Source organism: Cryptotermes secundus, unplaced genomic scaffold, assembly GCF_002891405.2.
Source record: "Cryptotermes secundus unplaced genomic scaffold, Csec_1.0 scaffold3570, whole genome shotgun sequence".
Lineage (NCBI taxonomy): Eukaryota > Metazoa > Arthropoda > Insecta > Blattodea > Kalotermitidae > Cryptotermes > Cryptotermes secundus.
This window is the reverse complement of record NW_019743233.1, coordinates 91415-107583: the sequence shown is the minus strand read 5'-3', so window position 1 is coordinate 107583 and position 16169 is coordinate 91415. Positions and strand designations below refer to the sequence as shown.

Here is a 16169-nt window from a genome sequence, read left to right as displayed (position 1 = left end):
ATTGCTTTTTTCGAATAGTTTTCCTGTCGTGGACAGGAGGCTGATCGGACGTAAATTTTGAGGGAATTTTGGGTCTTTACCGGGTTTGGGTAACATTATTACTTTTGCTTCCTTCCAAGTTGTTGGAAAATGAGAAAGCCGGAGGCAGTGATTGAATAAATGGGTTAGATGAACCAATGGTCGCCTTGGAAAGTGCCTGAGGCATTCATTTAGGATGCCGTCAATTCCGCAGGCATTTTTTAATTTAAGTGATTTTATTAATTTCTGTACGTCACATGGTCTGCTCTTTTGAGTGGGTGTGTCGTCTACAGTTTGTCGAAACTCCCGTAGAGCCCGTGTGAGAGCGAAAGAGTGGGATTTGATCGATGAGATGGTCTTATTGGTCTTATTGCTCATCAGGTCGCTACTGATCCGTGGTAGGAAACTCATGGCGCTCATGGCATCCAGAACGGTCCAGGGCGTGGATGTGATGCTAGTGACCCTAGTGACCGATAGTGGCAGGTTGTGACGTCTGCTGATGTATAAATGAGTTTAAAAACTTTCAGTCATGTGCGGATGACGTTCAGTTAGGACGGTTAGAATTACTAGGTGTCTTCATTGTTGAGTTCGGCAGTTTTCTTTACAGAAAGTGGAATGGTTTAACGGTTGTTTGTCATAGGACTTATTTATTATGTAATCTTGAGATATTTATTTGTTAAGGTTAAGGTTCCACAAAGACTTAATTAATGTTATAACTGAAAATGGAGCCTTCGCGACACGACTATACGGAAATAATAAGAAGGCTGCCCCTTAAATTACGCCTGGCCTATGGCATTGGGCATGTTTTAAACGACATTTGTGCGTCTATGTGGTTCACGTATCTCCTAGTGTTTTTCCATCTAGTACTGAAGTTCGATAATTCCGTGTCAGGAGTGATATTGTTAGTGGGTCAGGTGGCAGACGCACTGGCAACACCTTTTATAGGAATACAGTCGGACCGGAATGACGGTTTCTGGCTGTGTAAGTACGGGCGAAGGAAAACGTGGCATTTGTTAGGTACTTGTGATTGTCGTGTTTACATCTTTGACTTAATGCTTTTCGAATTGTCTTGTTTGGTGACGATCCCGTTATCAGTCTTTTTCTTTGTACTTGCTAAGGGAGTGGTTGCTTTTGCTTTCTAATTGGTCGTGGGCAATACAGGGCCCAATTTTATTTTATTTTGTACAGTATTATATAGTTAATCGGCGCATTTAAGCGAACATTCTGTTCAGATTGGTTTTTAAATGAAGATTATACTAAACTTAGTGATTTAAACATTGCAAGTGGGTCTGTATTGATAACAGGCCAATAGCTTTTCATTGCAGATGTGATAAAAGTGGACATACTTTTGTTGTACTTTGTTCCAGGAACTGTCTGTGTTTTGGGAAGCTTTCCGTTTATTTTCTCACCATGCCTATACTGCGAAGGAAGCCACCAGTTGGCACAACTAGTCTATTACTCAGCATTTGTTATTATTTTTCAATTTGGGTGGGCCTCTGTGCAGATCTCTCACCTTTCGATGATACCTGATCTAACCCCAAGTGAGCACGAACGCACCGAACTGACTGCCATCAGGTAGGGATAGATATTGGTGCAGTTTGAAGTGGTGTGATGCTATTGGATGAGAGTTAAGTGCATGTTAACAACTTGAATGGAAAATTTTGAGGTAACTTTACAATATAATGACCAGTGTCTTTATGTGAGTTGGACCCCTGTTTGTTAAGCTAATAATTGTAAAGAAGGTAAAGTTGTCCCCATGCTTAGCAACTCAAGCACTATGCCATAAAGACATAATGGTGGAGTGGATATATAGATCCACATTTTCGTGACCTCGGCACTAGCTGGATGTGAGTGGTCAGTTTCACACCCTGGCTGCTTTACCCCAGGATATGAATGAATGTATAAGGGGTGGGCCTTCTCGGTCCTTGAACTGCTACCTACAGTATCTGTTGTGCTTCCCCTTTTGACTATACCCTCAGCAATCCTGCACTTCAAATGAAGCATAGGATTTTTACGTGGGGGTATTGAAATAGTTACCCAGTTTGAAGAGGTGTCCTGTAAGTAGTCTCACCACCCACTGTAACTGGTTCCTGTTTAACTTTAACAGTTCCTTCGCTCTTTTAGCAGAGGGTCCTCGTATGAGTCCCTTTGCTTGCCTGAGTCCAGTCAAGGATCCCCAGTATTTCTTGTGCTTCATATTTGTCCAGTCACTGATTGCCTTTCTGGCAACTTGTATAGAGATGCCACAGGCTGGTTCAGGTCTATGAACAGATGTTCAGCTCCAGTCTTAGCCAATTGTACCCCAGGGTAGGAGCCCCCAGTATCCATTGGATAGGAGGTTGGATGGACCCCAGAACCTGCCTGGACGACATGGAGAAGAGAAAATTCTCTGTCCTACTGGGACTCAAACTCTGACCCCTTGGTCATCCAGCCTGTATCCAGTCGCTATCCTGGCTCCCAATAATTGTAAAGAAGACCCAGATTTAGTGATAGGTTAGAGACATGGTTAGGTTGGAATAGATATCTTATGAGATAGTAACTGTGGATAGAGCCTGAATTCAGACAAAGTTGCTATATTATAAAGGTGTTCCAAACTTCAGTAACGTGAGGTAAAGTTAAAATTGTTCCTGTGCTTAATTAACCATTTGCATGCCATAAACTGGTTAGATCAGCTTGTTATAAATCACTTAGCACAACATTTCTGTCAAAAGATGGCATCAGATGTGACATGGCCAAATGCAAATGTGGTGATGGGCTGCAAACAGAGGAACATATCTTCTGGAATTGTAAACGGTATGAGGACCAGCGGGCAACAATGATGGATATTCTGTCCGAGAACAGCAAAAAAGAACACCCAAAATCAGTTACAGAGCTCTTAAGGCTAGAAGAAAAAAGATTTCTGCAAGGCGTCTGTCACTTCATAAACAGTGTTCCTAAATGTGCTTCAAATAGATATGTAAGAAAAAAAAAATAAAGATACAAAATAATAGCAGTATACTCTCAGATTTAAGTTAAGATATATATTAGGAACTAGCTGTACCCGGCCACGCGTTGCTGTGGCTCAGTCTGCCCGTTCTTCCCCAGTTTGATTTGCAATTACTCGTCGCACTGCTTCCGCTCCGTGAGTACGACGACCGAAGTTTGATCTTCTGCGAGGCATTATTTGGATGAACTAAAGCAGATCGATTGCACTGAAGAAGAAGAAGAAAGAAAGTTATAACAAAAACATATAAAATTGGAAAACATTAAAAAAGGAAAGAACACGATCTGGAAAACAAAGAAGAAACAAAAAAATAAAAAATACTAATGAAATATTTCAATTCAAATGCAGATCAATCGACACAGCTCAATTCCACCGCCAATTGCACTGAAAAATAAGGAAAACAGTTAAGAAAACGAAATGAAAAACAGTGAAAGAAGAAAAAAATAAACTGTACTCACGAAATGAACGCTATGGTAAATGACACAGCTCAATTCCAATGTGGATGTGACGTGTTGCACGTGTCAGTAATGCATGTAGCGTGTTTGGGTATGTCACGCTACAAATAACTTTACGCCGTATTAATTATAGCGAATCTTTATTGTAATTCACTTGCACACTTTACAATTATCGCCACTTGCAGTATTAGAGTTACTGGTTACACAATCTCTCGGCCAATACTTCTGTATCTCTTGGTGTCTAGGTTCCAACCTTCTTCAGCGGCAGCTATTCCAAGACTGACTGGGCGAATGAATTCAACCCCCTTTAATACCCTCGGCCGCTGCTATGCAAATGAGCCCTTGTTATAACCGCGGAAATGCTGCTTTGTTGATTCCGTGATTCCTACGCAACGACCCATTGTTATTGCGTTGTCTCTGTGGGAATGCTCCATGTATTCGTTGTAACCATGGAGATTTGATACAGTATCGCTATTGTTACTTCCCATGCAACGGTCTGTTCTAGCGTTTCCATAGGGGGACTCTTCTGAATTCCAAATTCCAATTCCGGTTTTCAAAAGACGCCTGTTTTTACCTGTCACAGGTGTGACATGTATATAATGGGTATATAAAAACGCGTGTGCTCGAATGCAACGTTGTGTCAAAATTTTGAAGCAATCGAAGAACTTTCAAAGATCTTCGAGGGGTAACAAACCAACATTTACGTTTTTATTTATATAGATTGTGAGGAGACTGCTGTAATAGAATAAGATGTTTATAAGAATGTGCTACAGAGGGCCGAATGGGCATTGCCTAGGCTTCTTTTGTATTTACAGTTATTTTTCACAATGAAAAATAGAGTGAGGAACAGGTATTTACGTGATCTATATCTATGGTCATTTAAAAGTCATTTGAGGTAGTATTGTAGATTTATCTGTGTAAGCACATATACTCCCAAGCAAGTTAGGCATTTGGAACGGGTAATTGTGTGGTGGAGCTTGGCAGTCAAAGGGTTAGGCACCATGAAGATTTGGGAGAATAATGATATAGCTCCATGCATTCTTAGCCTTGGTACTAGATGGAGGTGAATGGTCAGCTTCATGCTACAGCTGCTTTGCTCCGAGGGAAAAACTGCCTTATATTGTCTTTTGTAGGAGGCTGGGTGGTCCCCACAGCTGTTGTGAACATGGTAAAGAGAAATCCTGAGTTATTATCATTTATTCGGATGCTTGAATGGAGCTTTTATTAAAATCCAGTGTTGTACTGACATGGAGGTGAATTTGGCGGTATAGAATTGGATGCACAATCAGTGTTGGTTTCATGGTATTTATGAACCACTGAAAGATGCAAACTGAAAACAAAATGCAGCATGAACACCTTAATATCAGTTCTATATTAATTGTTGCATTCACAGCTTTTGAAATTACCTTTAATGTTATAGCAAAACTGATGTTTTCATTTGAATTACTTTCATACCCTTTCTCATGATTTGTGTTAGGATATACTGAAGGCACCAAAGAATCAGTAAAGAGAGAAAGAGAAATCAGTGGAGTGAGCTTGTAGTATAACTTACTATTCAGTGAAAATGAATTTAGAATACTATAGTATAGTATAGTATAGTGCAGTTGATGGTTATTTGTTTTGAAGAATGCCATCCTCTGGGATGTGGCACCATGTAGATCTTGTGTGAACTGATGTTTTGGAGGAATGTCGGTTCAATCTGCAGCCACCTCCTCATGCTGGTACCTTGCTTGCAGATTTTATACACTGAAGATGGAGGCAATACGTTCCTCTGAAACATCAGTTCACACAAGATCTACATGGCGCCACATCCCAGAGGATGGCATTCTTCATAGTCACCGACGTGAAAACCTCAAACCCTACTTATGTTGTTCTGGTTAACAGGTACAGTTTCACAGTGTGCTCCAATGTGTTGGTATATCTTGTCACGTGGCTTGTCCTTCATGTTACTGGTGAAAACAATGCACAGATTGGTCCTGGAGATGAAGGAAAGTTTCAGGTGAATTACATAGTATTGCTCATCAGAATGAAATGCAAGGCATGTCACAGTGATTCCATGTAACAGTAGTTCTTGTACTTCCACAGCATATAGTGTTGATTGGCATTGGTATAGGTGCTCTGACATCAATGGTGTTCCACCTGTTGGTCAGTGAGAGCTCCACCCCTGGCCATGTGCGAGTTGCAGGCCAGAGGATATCCCCGGGCCTCCTGTTGAAAGATGTGCGGCTGTACCAAGTGGCCCTGGTGTACATGGCCACGCGGCTGTTTGTGAACCTTAGCCAGGTTTACATCCCACTCTATCTGCATGAGTCCCTCAGCATGGGTGCAGAGAGCCTTGCTGTGATACCTCTTGTGATGTTCGTCGCCAGCTTCACGATGTCATTGCTTGTAAACGTTATAAACAAGAAGTGCGGCAGGAAGGTCAGTAGCAGAAAGGGCACTGACACATTTATATAGCTGACAGTAAATGCAGAGGAACCTTGATATATTGTTCCTTATTATACCCTTGAAACCCACATTACATAGAATGTCCACTGTATTTGCAGATTTTGCTAAAGTAGTAAAATGTCTGTGGGATTCGAGGTTCTATCAGTACCGATTATGAAGATTTCTGTCTTTGGGATATAAGGTAAAAGAAAAATGTAAAGGTATCCATGTAACAGGCCATGGATGCCCATAGGGTTATGAGACATTGAGGCTCCTACTTCTACCCAGTTTGCTCACAGATGGCGGTAAAGTTGTCAACCTTATGCACTGGTTGCCCTTTGACTCCCAGGAAGATTTCTGGTACTCATTTCTGTTGGAGGCTGAGTCAACCCCAGGGCCATAGTGCAGCTGTAAAGATTAGGTAAATTTAAATAATCCAGTGACCCCATTGGAATTCGAAACCAAACCTTCCGGCTTGCAGTGTAGTGCCTCAACCAACTACGCTGCCACGTGTTCCTATAATTCCATGTTGTTTGTTGAAAGTCAGGTGACTTCTCTCCATCTTCGAGATCAAAGAATAATGCTAGCAAGAAACTGACGTAATGGAGGTAGCAGAGGCAACACGTTCCTTGGAAATGTCAGTTTACTTTGAACGGATTACGTGGCATTATATCCCAGACAATAGACCCCTTAGTAACATGTTTCCCTTACTATAAAATTCTGTTGACAGATGCTGGCATTATGATCCTAAGGTTACATGTACAAGCATTTGTACACTAACTGGCTGCATCAAATATTTCAAGCTTAAGTAAATGTATTGAAAAATTACGGAGCAAAAATGAATAAGATGGCATATATTATGTAAGTATTGTGTGTTACAGTTCTGGAGAATTATTTGATTTCTAAGAGAGTGCTGGAACCAAATGAAGCTGACCGACTCACTCACTGAGCTCACTGACTAGCTGACTGACTTGATATCTGGATGGTCAGCTGAGAGACTGACTATGCTGACTTGCTCATTTATTGATTTACTGGCTGATTTGTTGGTTAGGGGTCCTGAAGTTGAATGGTAGCAGCAGGACTTGTCACAGAATCCTGACTTCACTTGAATGAACTGAATTTTCCCTATTGCAATTAATTTCCCTCATAATAACATCTATTCCTTACTCTTCCCCCTGCATAACCCTCTCCACCTTCTATGTTTGTGTTGCAGTTTGCATTCCTGCTTGGGGCAACTTTGGGTATTGCAGCCTGCGTGTGGATTCGCTTTGGATCCGGAGTCAACTATACAACGTATGAGATTTATCCTGTCGCAGCACTCCTAGGTGAGTTTTGCCACCTGTGCTGATACTGTTGTAACTACTGTGTGTGGCATGCTTGTTGAATGTCTTGTGAATATGACGACAGTTTTAAGAACTAATGTCTTGTGGGATGTTATGATGTCACCATGTGGTTTGTTATATGGGTAAAGTAAAGTAAAGCTATCCTTGTACCAGGCCGTGAAGGCCCATATGGTTGTCAGACATTGAGGGTCCCACATTATCAAGACAATCAAATCAAAGATGGCGGTAAGGTTGTCAACCTTACACGCCGGCTGCACTTTACTCTCCAGTAAACTTATTTAATTAATTCCTTGTACTCATTTTTGTTAGAGGCTGAGTGAACCCCAGGGCCATATTGCGGCTGGAAGGATTAGGTCAATTGAAAAAAGTCCAATGACCTCATCGGGACTTGAACTCGCGACCTTCCAGCTTGTAGCATAGCCCCTCAACCAACTACAGTACCGTATGGGTACCAATATTTTCGATGAATCTACTTATACATGTTCCCCACTGGAAATGAAGGTGGCATGTGTCTTGAAATGTTGGCACTCATCTGTCGAACTGCAAGGCATCATATACCAGAAGACCATACTCTTGACAGTCACTGCTATGAGAATCCCATTGCACAGAATTAGAATTATTTTATCTTATATTTTTTTAAATTTTCACCACATGAAAAATTAAGATCTGTATTTGTTTTGGCATTGGACCTAGACATGTTAATTATCAGCGTTTTCTATCCATATTCAGGTGCAGGAAGTTCAGTCATGTTGGTGACAAGTCTGGGTATCACGGCTGATTTGATTGGTCCAAACATAGAGAGCGGAGCTTTTGTCTATGGAGCAATGAGTTTCATGGACAAATTGTCCAATGGGGTTGCTGTCACATTGATTCAAGACATGTAAGTATTTGTTTTGTTCTCTTATGGACTGAAATATCAGTCTGCATGAAAGTAAGTGGTGACACTAGGCCTTGTTTGTACAAGATTTGAGCCAGAAAATATTCCATTATTGGAATTTTTTTGCTGTATTATGCAATTATTAGCTGCATCTGGCATAGCATATGCTGTCATAGTGAAACTTCAAAGGTTTATTTATTTATGTATTCATATACTAAATTTCATTTGATTCATTTGTTATTGTGACTGAGCAAATGGGTAAACTTGTCGCAGCATCTGGTCCAGTCATTGCATTACTTTGGCCATGCACACATGGTTTTATTGGTTTTCAAGCTGTTTTGTTGTCACTTCAACAGAACTGGAATGTCGGTTATTTGCAGCATTTTATTCTAGCAGTGAGACCAAATGGTAAACCTGGCCGTGTATCCAGTAACACTGTGGACCATTTCCAGGTGGCGATTTAATTTCTGTGTCCATTGATGTGAATGCCATTGCTGTGTTGTACTCTTGTATATGTTCTCTGTAGTTATTTGCTTCGTATGTAGTCCCTAGTTCTTGTAATAGGGCTGTCAGGTGGGGCTCCCATTGGCAGTCCTACAAACTCATTCCACGGCCAAGGAGTAGAAACATACCAGCGTGTTTTATATATATAGATGAGTTGTGTTCATTCGTTCATCAGTAATCTGTCAGACGACAGGTCCAAAGTCTCTTCCAAAACAGTTCCTCCACTTAATGCGATCTAGAGCTTTCTCCTTCAAATGAGAATATCCTCTTCTGTCCCCAAGGTCATCCAACATCATCTTACGTCTTCTGGTCACTTCTATCTGCCCCTCTATCTTTCCTTCAATACCTTCTTTTAGAAGGCAGTTACTGCGTAAGATATGAAGATGAGTTGTGTATGGATGTAAAACTTGATTTCTCAGTCAGAAGGAAGAACAATAGGGTGTCACTGAAAACATCTTCTGTGTATTTATTTCAAGTTCCTTGCTTATGCTCATCTGTTTTATTTTGACAGGAGGTGCATGACAGTGTGTCCAACCTACTACCGTGATATTCTGTTGTTTGTATGTGGTGGTGCTGCCACTTTTGGCCTCGTTATGTTAGCCACACTTGCTCCCTTCCAGATAGGAACCAGAGGAACAGGTAAGTGAGTCGTTGGGTTTCTAAATAACGAACATTACAAGCGTTGAATTTTTTTTTGTAGTTCTTGCAGCATAAAAATGTAATGGAATTTTCCAAAAGTCTCTTAATTGAAATTCTAGGATTTTACAAATTCCTGAGCATATGCAAATAATATTCTGTTTCATATGTTCTTAATGCCTTGGGTTTTAATCCTGATACACTGTTTTGTCACTAAGAAGATGGTATGCTTGCACTTAAGGAGATAACAGCAGTGAGCATGTTCAAATAGTAATCTGGTTGCTTCTATAAAGTCATACTTTGGCATTTTGAAAGACTGTCACACTTTGCAGAAGTTCCCTGGAACGTCAGTAATTTTTAAGTAACTCACACAGCTGATAGCCTGAGAAGATTTTATGAGGATAACTATTTGATAAATCATTATTTCAGTGTTTAATGCATACAAGTCCATTGATTCTTTTATTATTGACTTCAACAGTAACATTTTCATGAACCATATTTGTTTCAATTGAGCTTCATGATGCGAGAATCATCATTCTAAAATAACTGGTTATTTTTTTATCTATATTGATGATTTTGGCACCAGATATTTATTTTATGTTAAAAATTTTTCTGTTCAATTGAAATGTTCTCTGAACTATTTTTATTTCAGTGGAGAGGATGTTCATGTGCCTCATTCTTTCAAGCATAATGCCTGTTGAAGTTTCATTGGGAAATTCTTGAAAACAAACTTCTTAAGAAGGGCCTAATCTTAATAATTTGAAAGACAACTGCATTTATATCTCTTAAGATACTGAACTTGTTAGAATGATAATATGCATGAAATACTGGTACAATCAAGAGGCAAAGTTTGCCTATAAAAACAAACTTTGTTAAAAATACCAGACTTTCTTTTCTCCTTCAACTGGCAACAGAGCATCAGCGTGACCGTTGTCTAGTTCACCTCCAATAACAGGGGTACGTTTCTTTTAGGCACAGTATGATCAACTATAACAACCAGTGTTCAGTTATTTGGCTTTCAGATATGAAATGAACTGAAAACACACTTCATAAATTTCACTAATGGCTATTATTTTGACATCACCATGCACTTAATTTTCTTACCGCTTACATTTTGCAAACTCCCCTTGTGTTAATATGCAGCCATTTATCTGAATGGTTTCAAATGCAATGTAAGGGTGAAACCTTCAAAATAATTTCGACCTGTAGCTACAGTTCCCACAGATGACCCCCTCCACCCTTCCCGGTACTCATTTCTGTTAGAGGCTGAGTTGACCCCAGGGCCATAGTGTGGCTGGAAGGATTAGGTAAATTGAAAAAATCCAGTGACCTCATCGGGACTTGAACCCAAAACCTAGATAACTGGAAAAGCATTGATTGTTCAGTAATCTAAGAATTAGTAGATTATTGATGTGTGATGGTACTGGAAGTGATAAAGTTTATTTTCTCTTTCCAGCAGATGGCGAACCTGTTTATGCAGGATTAGATTCAAATCCAGGATTGGATCCTGAGCCAGCTTATTTGGCTCCTGGAATTCAGAATGAAGTCCAACCTGTTATTTCTTAATGTTTTATTGTTGTAATGATCAAATTGGCTGTGAGTTCAGAACCTCTTTGTGTTACTAGAACTACAGAGAGTGAGAATTGTGGTATTTTGGCAATGTTTTGTGATTGCCACTCAAAGCCTAATGTTGCAAGAATATTACCAAAATGGAATGTTTCAAAGAACTAGGAATGTTCTATGGTTCATGTATTATTCTTTAATTTTATTTTCAGACATGCTTATGACCCTATAATAGCATATGGGAAGTGAGTACAGTCTTTCAGTATTGTCAGAGGTGTGATTCAGTAGACGGTGTTTATGACATTAAGCTGCCATATGAGGCAGGGTGTGGCCTACATGTCTCAGAGAACACAATGTCAGTCTCATCGGTAACAGTTCTCATTATACCTCAATGGCACATTATTACAGTATTCCCAGAGTTCCAATGATTGTTTTATATAATATTTACCTGAATTGAAGAAAATGTGCTAAATTGGGAACTTCAAACTGGAATGAAAAGCTGTCACATTTACCTCCATAATATAGGTTCATGTAGCTATTCAGTTATTTGTACTGTGATCAGTTTCTCCAAACTGAAAATCGTAAATACCGACTTGAGCGTCTTCTACCTAGTTAAAGTTATGTAGAAGTGCTGTACTACAATATCACACTTTTAACATGTGTGAATAGAAGCAAATGAAGTAAATGAAGGGACTGAAATATATGTATCAGTAACATATAATGTGAGGAATATTCTTAGAATATAAATTTAAAATGTTCCTTATTTTTTAAAATTCAGAATTAAAAAAGAATGTTATCTTTGATTCAGTTAAATATGGTATTTTAACATAATGCATTGTGTGTATTTTATGTGTTTTATGGAAAGAATCTCATCAGATAAGTTTTATTCTATTCATATATTATCTAGTTGAGTTGTTTAATGTATACTACTGAGTACAGATATATGCACAATCTGGTACTCAAGTGTTCACAACTGGTCACAAACAGTGTGGAATAAAAGGGAATCTCAGGGACAACTAAAATCTTTTCCTGTGGTTATTCTGGAAGACATTTCAATCATCAGTGCACATTGCTGTACTTATTTGAATTTTGTAGTGCGTATGTATACATATACACACACATTGTGCAAATACAACCACAGGTTCAGGCTTTGCCTTAATGTAACTTGAAGCATTTAATGTTGTGTTCAAGCCTGGAAAGCACTACACTTGTGATGTAAAATAAATCAGGGGGTCTAGCAAACATTTTTTAGTTTGTTTACCGTGTTTTTGTAAATACCTAGCTCTATATGGGTAAATGTGGATGACACTGAAAGTTTATTTAAATATTTTGTTCAGTCTGGTGAATATTGACTGAGATTCCAGAAAGTTCAGTGTACTTGCATAACAGATATGGACCAAAATTCATTTTAAGCTAGGATTTTATTTGGAAATCCTAGTACTAAATTTTATGACAGTGCCTAAGTAAAATACAGTTTTCAGTATACTTGAAGTTTTGTCACATGCTGCATGAACGTTTTCCCTGAAGTCTTTCTTCCACAACTTGCTGTCTCTTCCTCATAGATCTCATCCACTTGATTGATCGGCAGGTGATTCTAATATATTGACTTTTTTTTTCTGTTTCCAGTTCTTGTATTCTTTTAGGAATCTTTTGTCTTTCCATAGTTGATCAAAATTGGGTTTTGAAAATATACTCTAGTAAGAACTGAAGTTATGATTCATAAGTGGACCTTCCCCCCCCCCACACACACACACACTTTTTATAGATGGGTAGTGATGAGAGTATTTTCTTAAAACTTGAAACTCAGACTGACTGCACAGCATATTCAAAATGTTTGAGCATTTACAGAGTTGATGTCAGTATTAATCAAGCAGAATGTAACTGGATGCTGACCTATGCAGTTATTCTCTTTTGTTCCTTATATACATTGTTTAAATTTAATTTTCTTCCATAAATGATATTTAAAACTGTTGTGGTGTTCTTGTAAAGAAGGAAAGAAGTTGTATAGTATATGAATTATATGCATATATCAAAGTTGATATTTTCTTTAATGTGACTTGAATTATTCCTCCTTAAGGACTACTGCCTTGTTGTGGAGAGGTGGTTTGTCCACCCCAATGACCCTGAGAGATATGTTGGTGGGAGCATACAGCTCCTGGTAAGGCCACCAGAAGTGTAATCCCTGGTCTCCCCCCCCCCCGATTGGGGGTTGGACATGGGGCTAATGACCCCACCCTGGATCAAATGAAATCAAAATTTGATTCAGGAGGAGATTAAGAGGAGATCGAATACAGGTAATGCTCACTACCATTCAGTCCAGAACCTTTTGTCTTCATGTCTGTTGTCCTAAAATATACAAAACTACAATTTTGCCTGTGGTTCTGTATGGGTATGAAACTTTGTCTCTGACATTAACAGAGGAACATAGACTAAGGGTGTTTGAGAACAGGGTGCTGAGGAGAATATCTGGACTGAAGAGAAATGAAGTGCCAGTAGGTTGGAGAAAACTGCATAATGAGGACCTTCATGACTTATCTTCACTGAGTATAATTAGAATAGTCAAGTCAAGGAGGATGTGATGAGCAGGTCATGTAGCACGAATGGGGGCGAAAAGGAATGCATGTAGGATATTTGTGGGAGAGCCAGAAGGAAAGAGACCACTAGGAAGGCAAAGACATCAGTGGGTGGATAATATTAAAATGGATCTGAGAGAGATAGGATGGGGTGGTATGGACTGGATTGATCTTCAGGATTGGGACCAATGGAGGGCTTTTGTGAACATGGTAATGAACTTTCAGGCTCTGTAAAATGTTAGGAACCTCTTGAGTATCTGCACAAGTGGCATCTTATAAAGAATGGTTCAGCTCCATGAACTTAGTTATAAGACACCATAAGAAATTGAAATTGACAGACATACATGTCTTCTGTGATCTGGTATTTGGAATGCTCCTTGAAAGAAAAGAAGGCAACAGCTTTTATCACAGATGAAGTAGTTGCTAAGAGGAAATACAGAAAATAACTAATTGTAAAATATATGTTTCCCAGTAGTTCTAAAACATGCAACAGTGCTATCTATACTTTGCAAGCAGGGTTCTTGTGAACTTGATAATGAACCCTCAGTTTTCATAAGATGTTGGGAAATTTTTGGGTAGCAGAGCAACTGGTGGCATCTTAAGAAGGACTCAGCACATTGAGTTGGACAGACATTGCACTGCAACTGTTCAGATATCGGTTCAGGAATGCTAGTTTACTGGATTTTTTTTTTGGATATGGAACCTACAAATGTATAGGAATTGAGCAAAGTCTGTGCGTTAATGCCAAGATTTTTTAGTCCATGCCACAGCGCGGGAGTGGCAGTTAACACGTTGATATACAAACTCAGCAAGTTGTGACAGCATGACATTGCCACAGACTCCATCGTTTGTATGATGTGAAAGATAGTTTGGGAATTAACATCATAAACCCAGATTGCGTCTTGCAATGGCTGGTAAATGGAGAAGTAATGAAATCCAGTTTCACAATACTAAACATATAAACTAAACTACTGCATCCAGAAATAGGATAAGAAATGTCCTTCCTAGGTTTATGGAAGTGATAAAAATTGAAAAAAGAAGCATCCATGTTTCAAAAAGCATATAGTTGAAAATTTGACTTAAATACGTTTCAGGTGAATAGCAAGTATCAAAAGAGTTACTTCTGGGATTTTGATACAGTGAATACTGTCGTGTAGGAATTGAGACATTCGATATTTTGGAGATAAAAGTAAAGTGTGATTTATTTTATATTGTTGCGTGTTTCCTAGGTAATGCAATGAATGACTTCCACACAAGTCTTGGATTTAGCAAATATTTATTGGATTCTCACTTTTACACCAGAGAGTACAATTATTATCACGTTCAGTATCACAATTCTTGCACCGTTAATCTTGGGTGTCATCTTACTTCGCAGCTGTTCTCAGCAGCTACTAGACTTCAACTAACTTAAAACTGTCTCGATTCCATTCCATTCCCCTTACAAGCACAATATATTTTATCAATCTCTATGTTTATCATAACAAATAGGGAATTATTTAAATTTAACTCCCAAGTACATAAATTTAATACCAGATCTATTCATGATCAGTACTACCTCCAGACTAATTTAACACTATTCCAAAAAGGAATATGTTATATGGGAGTAAAGATCTTCAACAATCTGCCAACTGAAATTAAGTCTATGTTTAACAACCCAAAGAGTTTTAAATCTAAGTTGACAACATTCTTATTACAGAATTCCTTTTATACCATTGAGGATTTTGTTTAATTGAAACATGATTAGAAATAGGATTAAAACAATAAGATTTTATAATTAAACCATGTACAGTATTATGGTGATAAGAGTGATAACATTACATTACATTACATTGCATTGCATTCCATGGATCCAAAGTTAGTCAAAATGACTGTAGGATGTGGAATATGCCATATAAATACAAAACATATGTACAGTCCCAATGGTGTTCTCACACAAGAGAAACCAAGAATACACAGTGACTACACACAAGGCTATTTAAAGATACGCAAGTTATTTTCTAGACAATAGGTCTTCATCAACAGAGTAAAATGAATGTGTATTTAAGTATCGTTTCAGTGCTATTTTAAATCGTGCTTTTTCATTCATAAGACCTTTGAGATCAGATGGCAGGTTATTAAAAATGTTGATCCCAGCACAATACGCGCTTTTCTGAAAGCATGAGAGGTTAGCAACTGGTTTATTAAGACAGTGTTTGTGTATTGTGTTATCACTATGTACATCCACATTCCTCTGAAAATGTTCTTCGTTATTTGTAATGAAGTTTGTTAATAAATATATATGAGGGGGGACCCAAAAATAACCGGAATTTATTTTTGTTATTTTTGCATTTTTGCATTTTTATTGAACTGTATATTAGTCCCCTTCAAAGTATTGTCCATGTGCATTAATGCACTTGTTCCAACGCTTTTGCCACTGCTCAAAACAGTGCTGGAATTCTTGAGGCTGGATACTGTTCAAAGCCTTTAGCGTTTTTTCTTTGACTTCATCCACATCATGGAATTGCTTTCCTTTCAGACTTCTCTTCATCCGTGGAAACAAAAAAAAGTCTGACGGAGCCAGGTCGGGTGAGTAAGGTGGATGAGGCATAATCACCATGTTGTTGCTTGTCAAAAACTGTCGGACCGTCAAAGCTGTGTGGGCTGGAGCATTGTCGTGGTGAAGCAACCTGTTCCCATTTCTCCACATTTCGGACCGTTTTCATCGCACACACTCTTGTAATCTTCGTAACACATCCAGGTAAAAATGTTGGTTCACTGTTTGTCCTGGCGGAACGAACCCTTTGTGGACAA

The 16169-nt window shown here is 38.7% G+C and overlaps 1 protein-coding gene across 3 annotated transcripts; it reads left to right on the top strand.

The window, feature by feature from the left end:
- Positions 1 to 338: 338 nt before the first annotated feature.
- LOC111874112 (major facilitator superfamily domain-containing protein 12) lies at positions 339 to 12845 on the top strand. Of its 3 annotated transcripts, none has more exons than XM_033755335.1 (8): positions 339 to 416; positions 1386 to 1593; positions 5341 to 5455; positions 5542 to 5877; positions 7097 to 7208; positions 7956 to 8106; positions 9119 to 9246; positions 10700 to 12845. In XM_033755335.1, the coding sequence occupies exons 1-8, from the start codon at positions 371 to 373 to the stop codon at positions 10807 to 10809; spliced, it is 1206 nt and encodes a 401-aa protein (XP_033611226.1). In that variant the 5' UTR covers positions 339 to 370; the 3' UTR covers positions 10810 to 12845. The 3 variants fall into 3 exon arrangements, with proteins under 3 accessions (XP_033611226.1, XP_023725106.1, XP_023725105.1); XM_023869338.2 differs by lacking the exon at positions 339 to 416 and adding an exon at positions 431 to 1035 and having other exon boundaries at positions 10703 to 12845; XM_023869337.2 differs by lacking the exon at positions 339 to 416 and adding an exon at positions 431 to 1035.
- The last annotated feature ends 3324 nt before the right edge of the window (positions 12846 to 16169 follow it).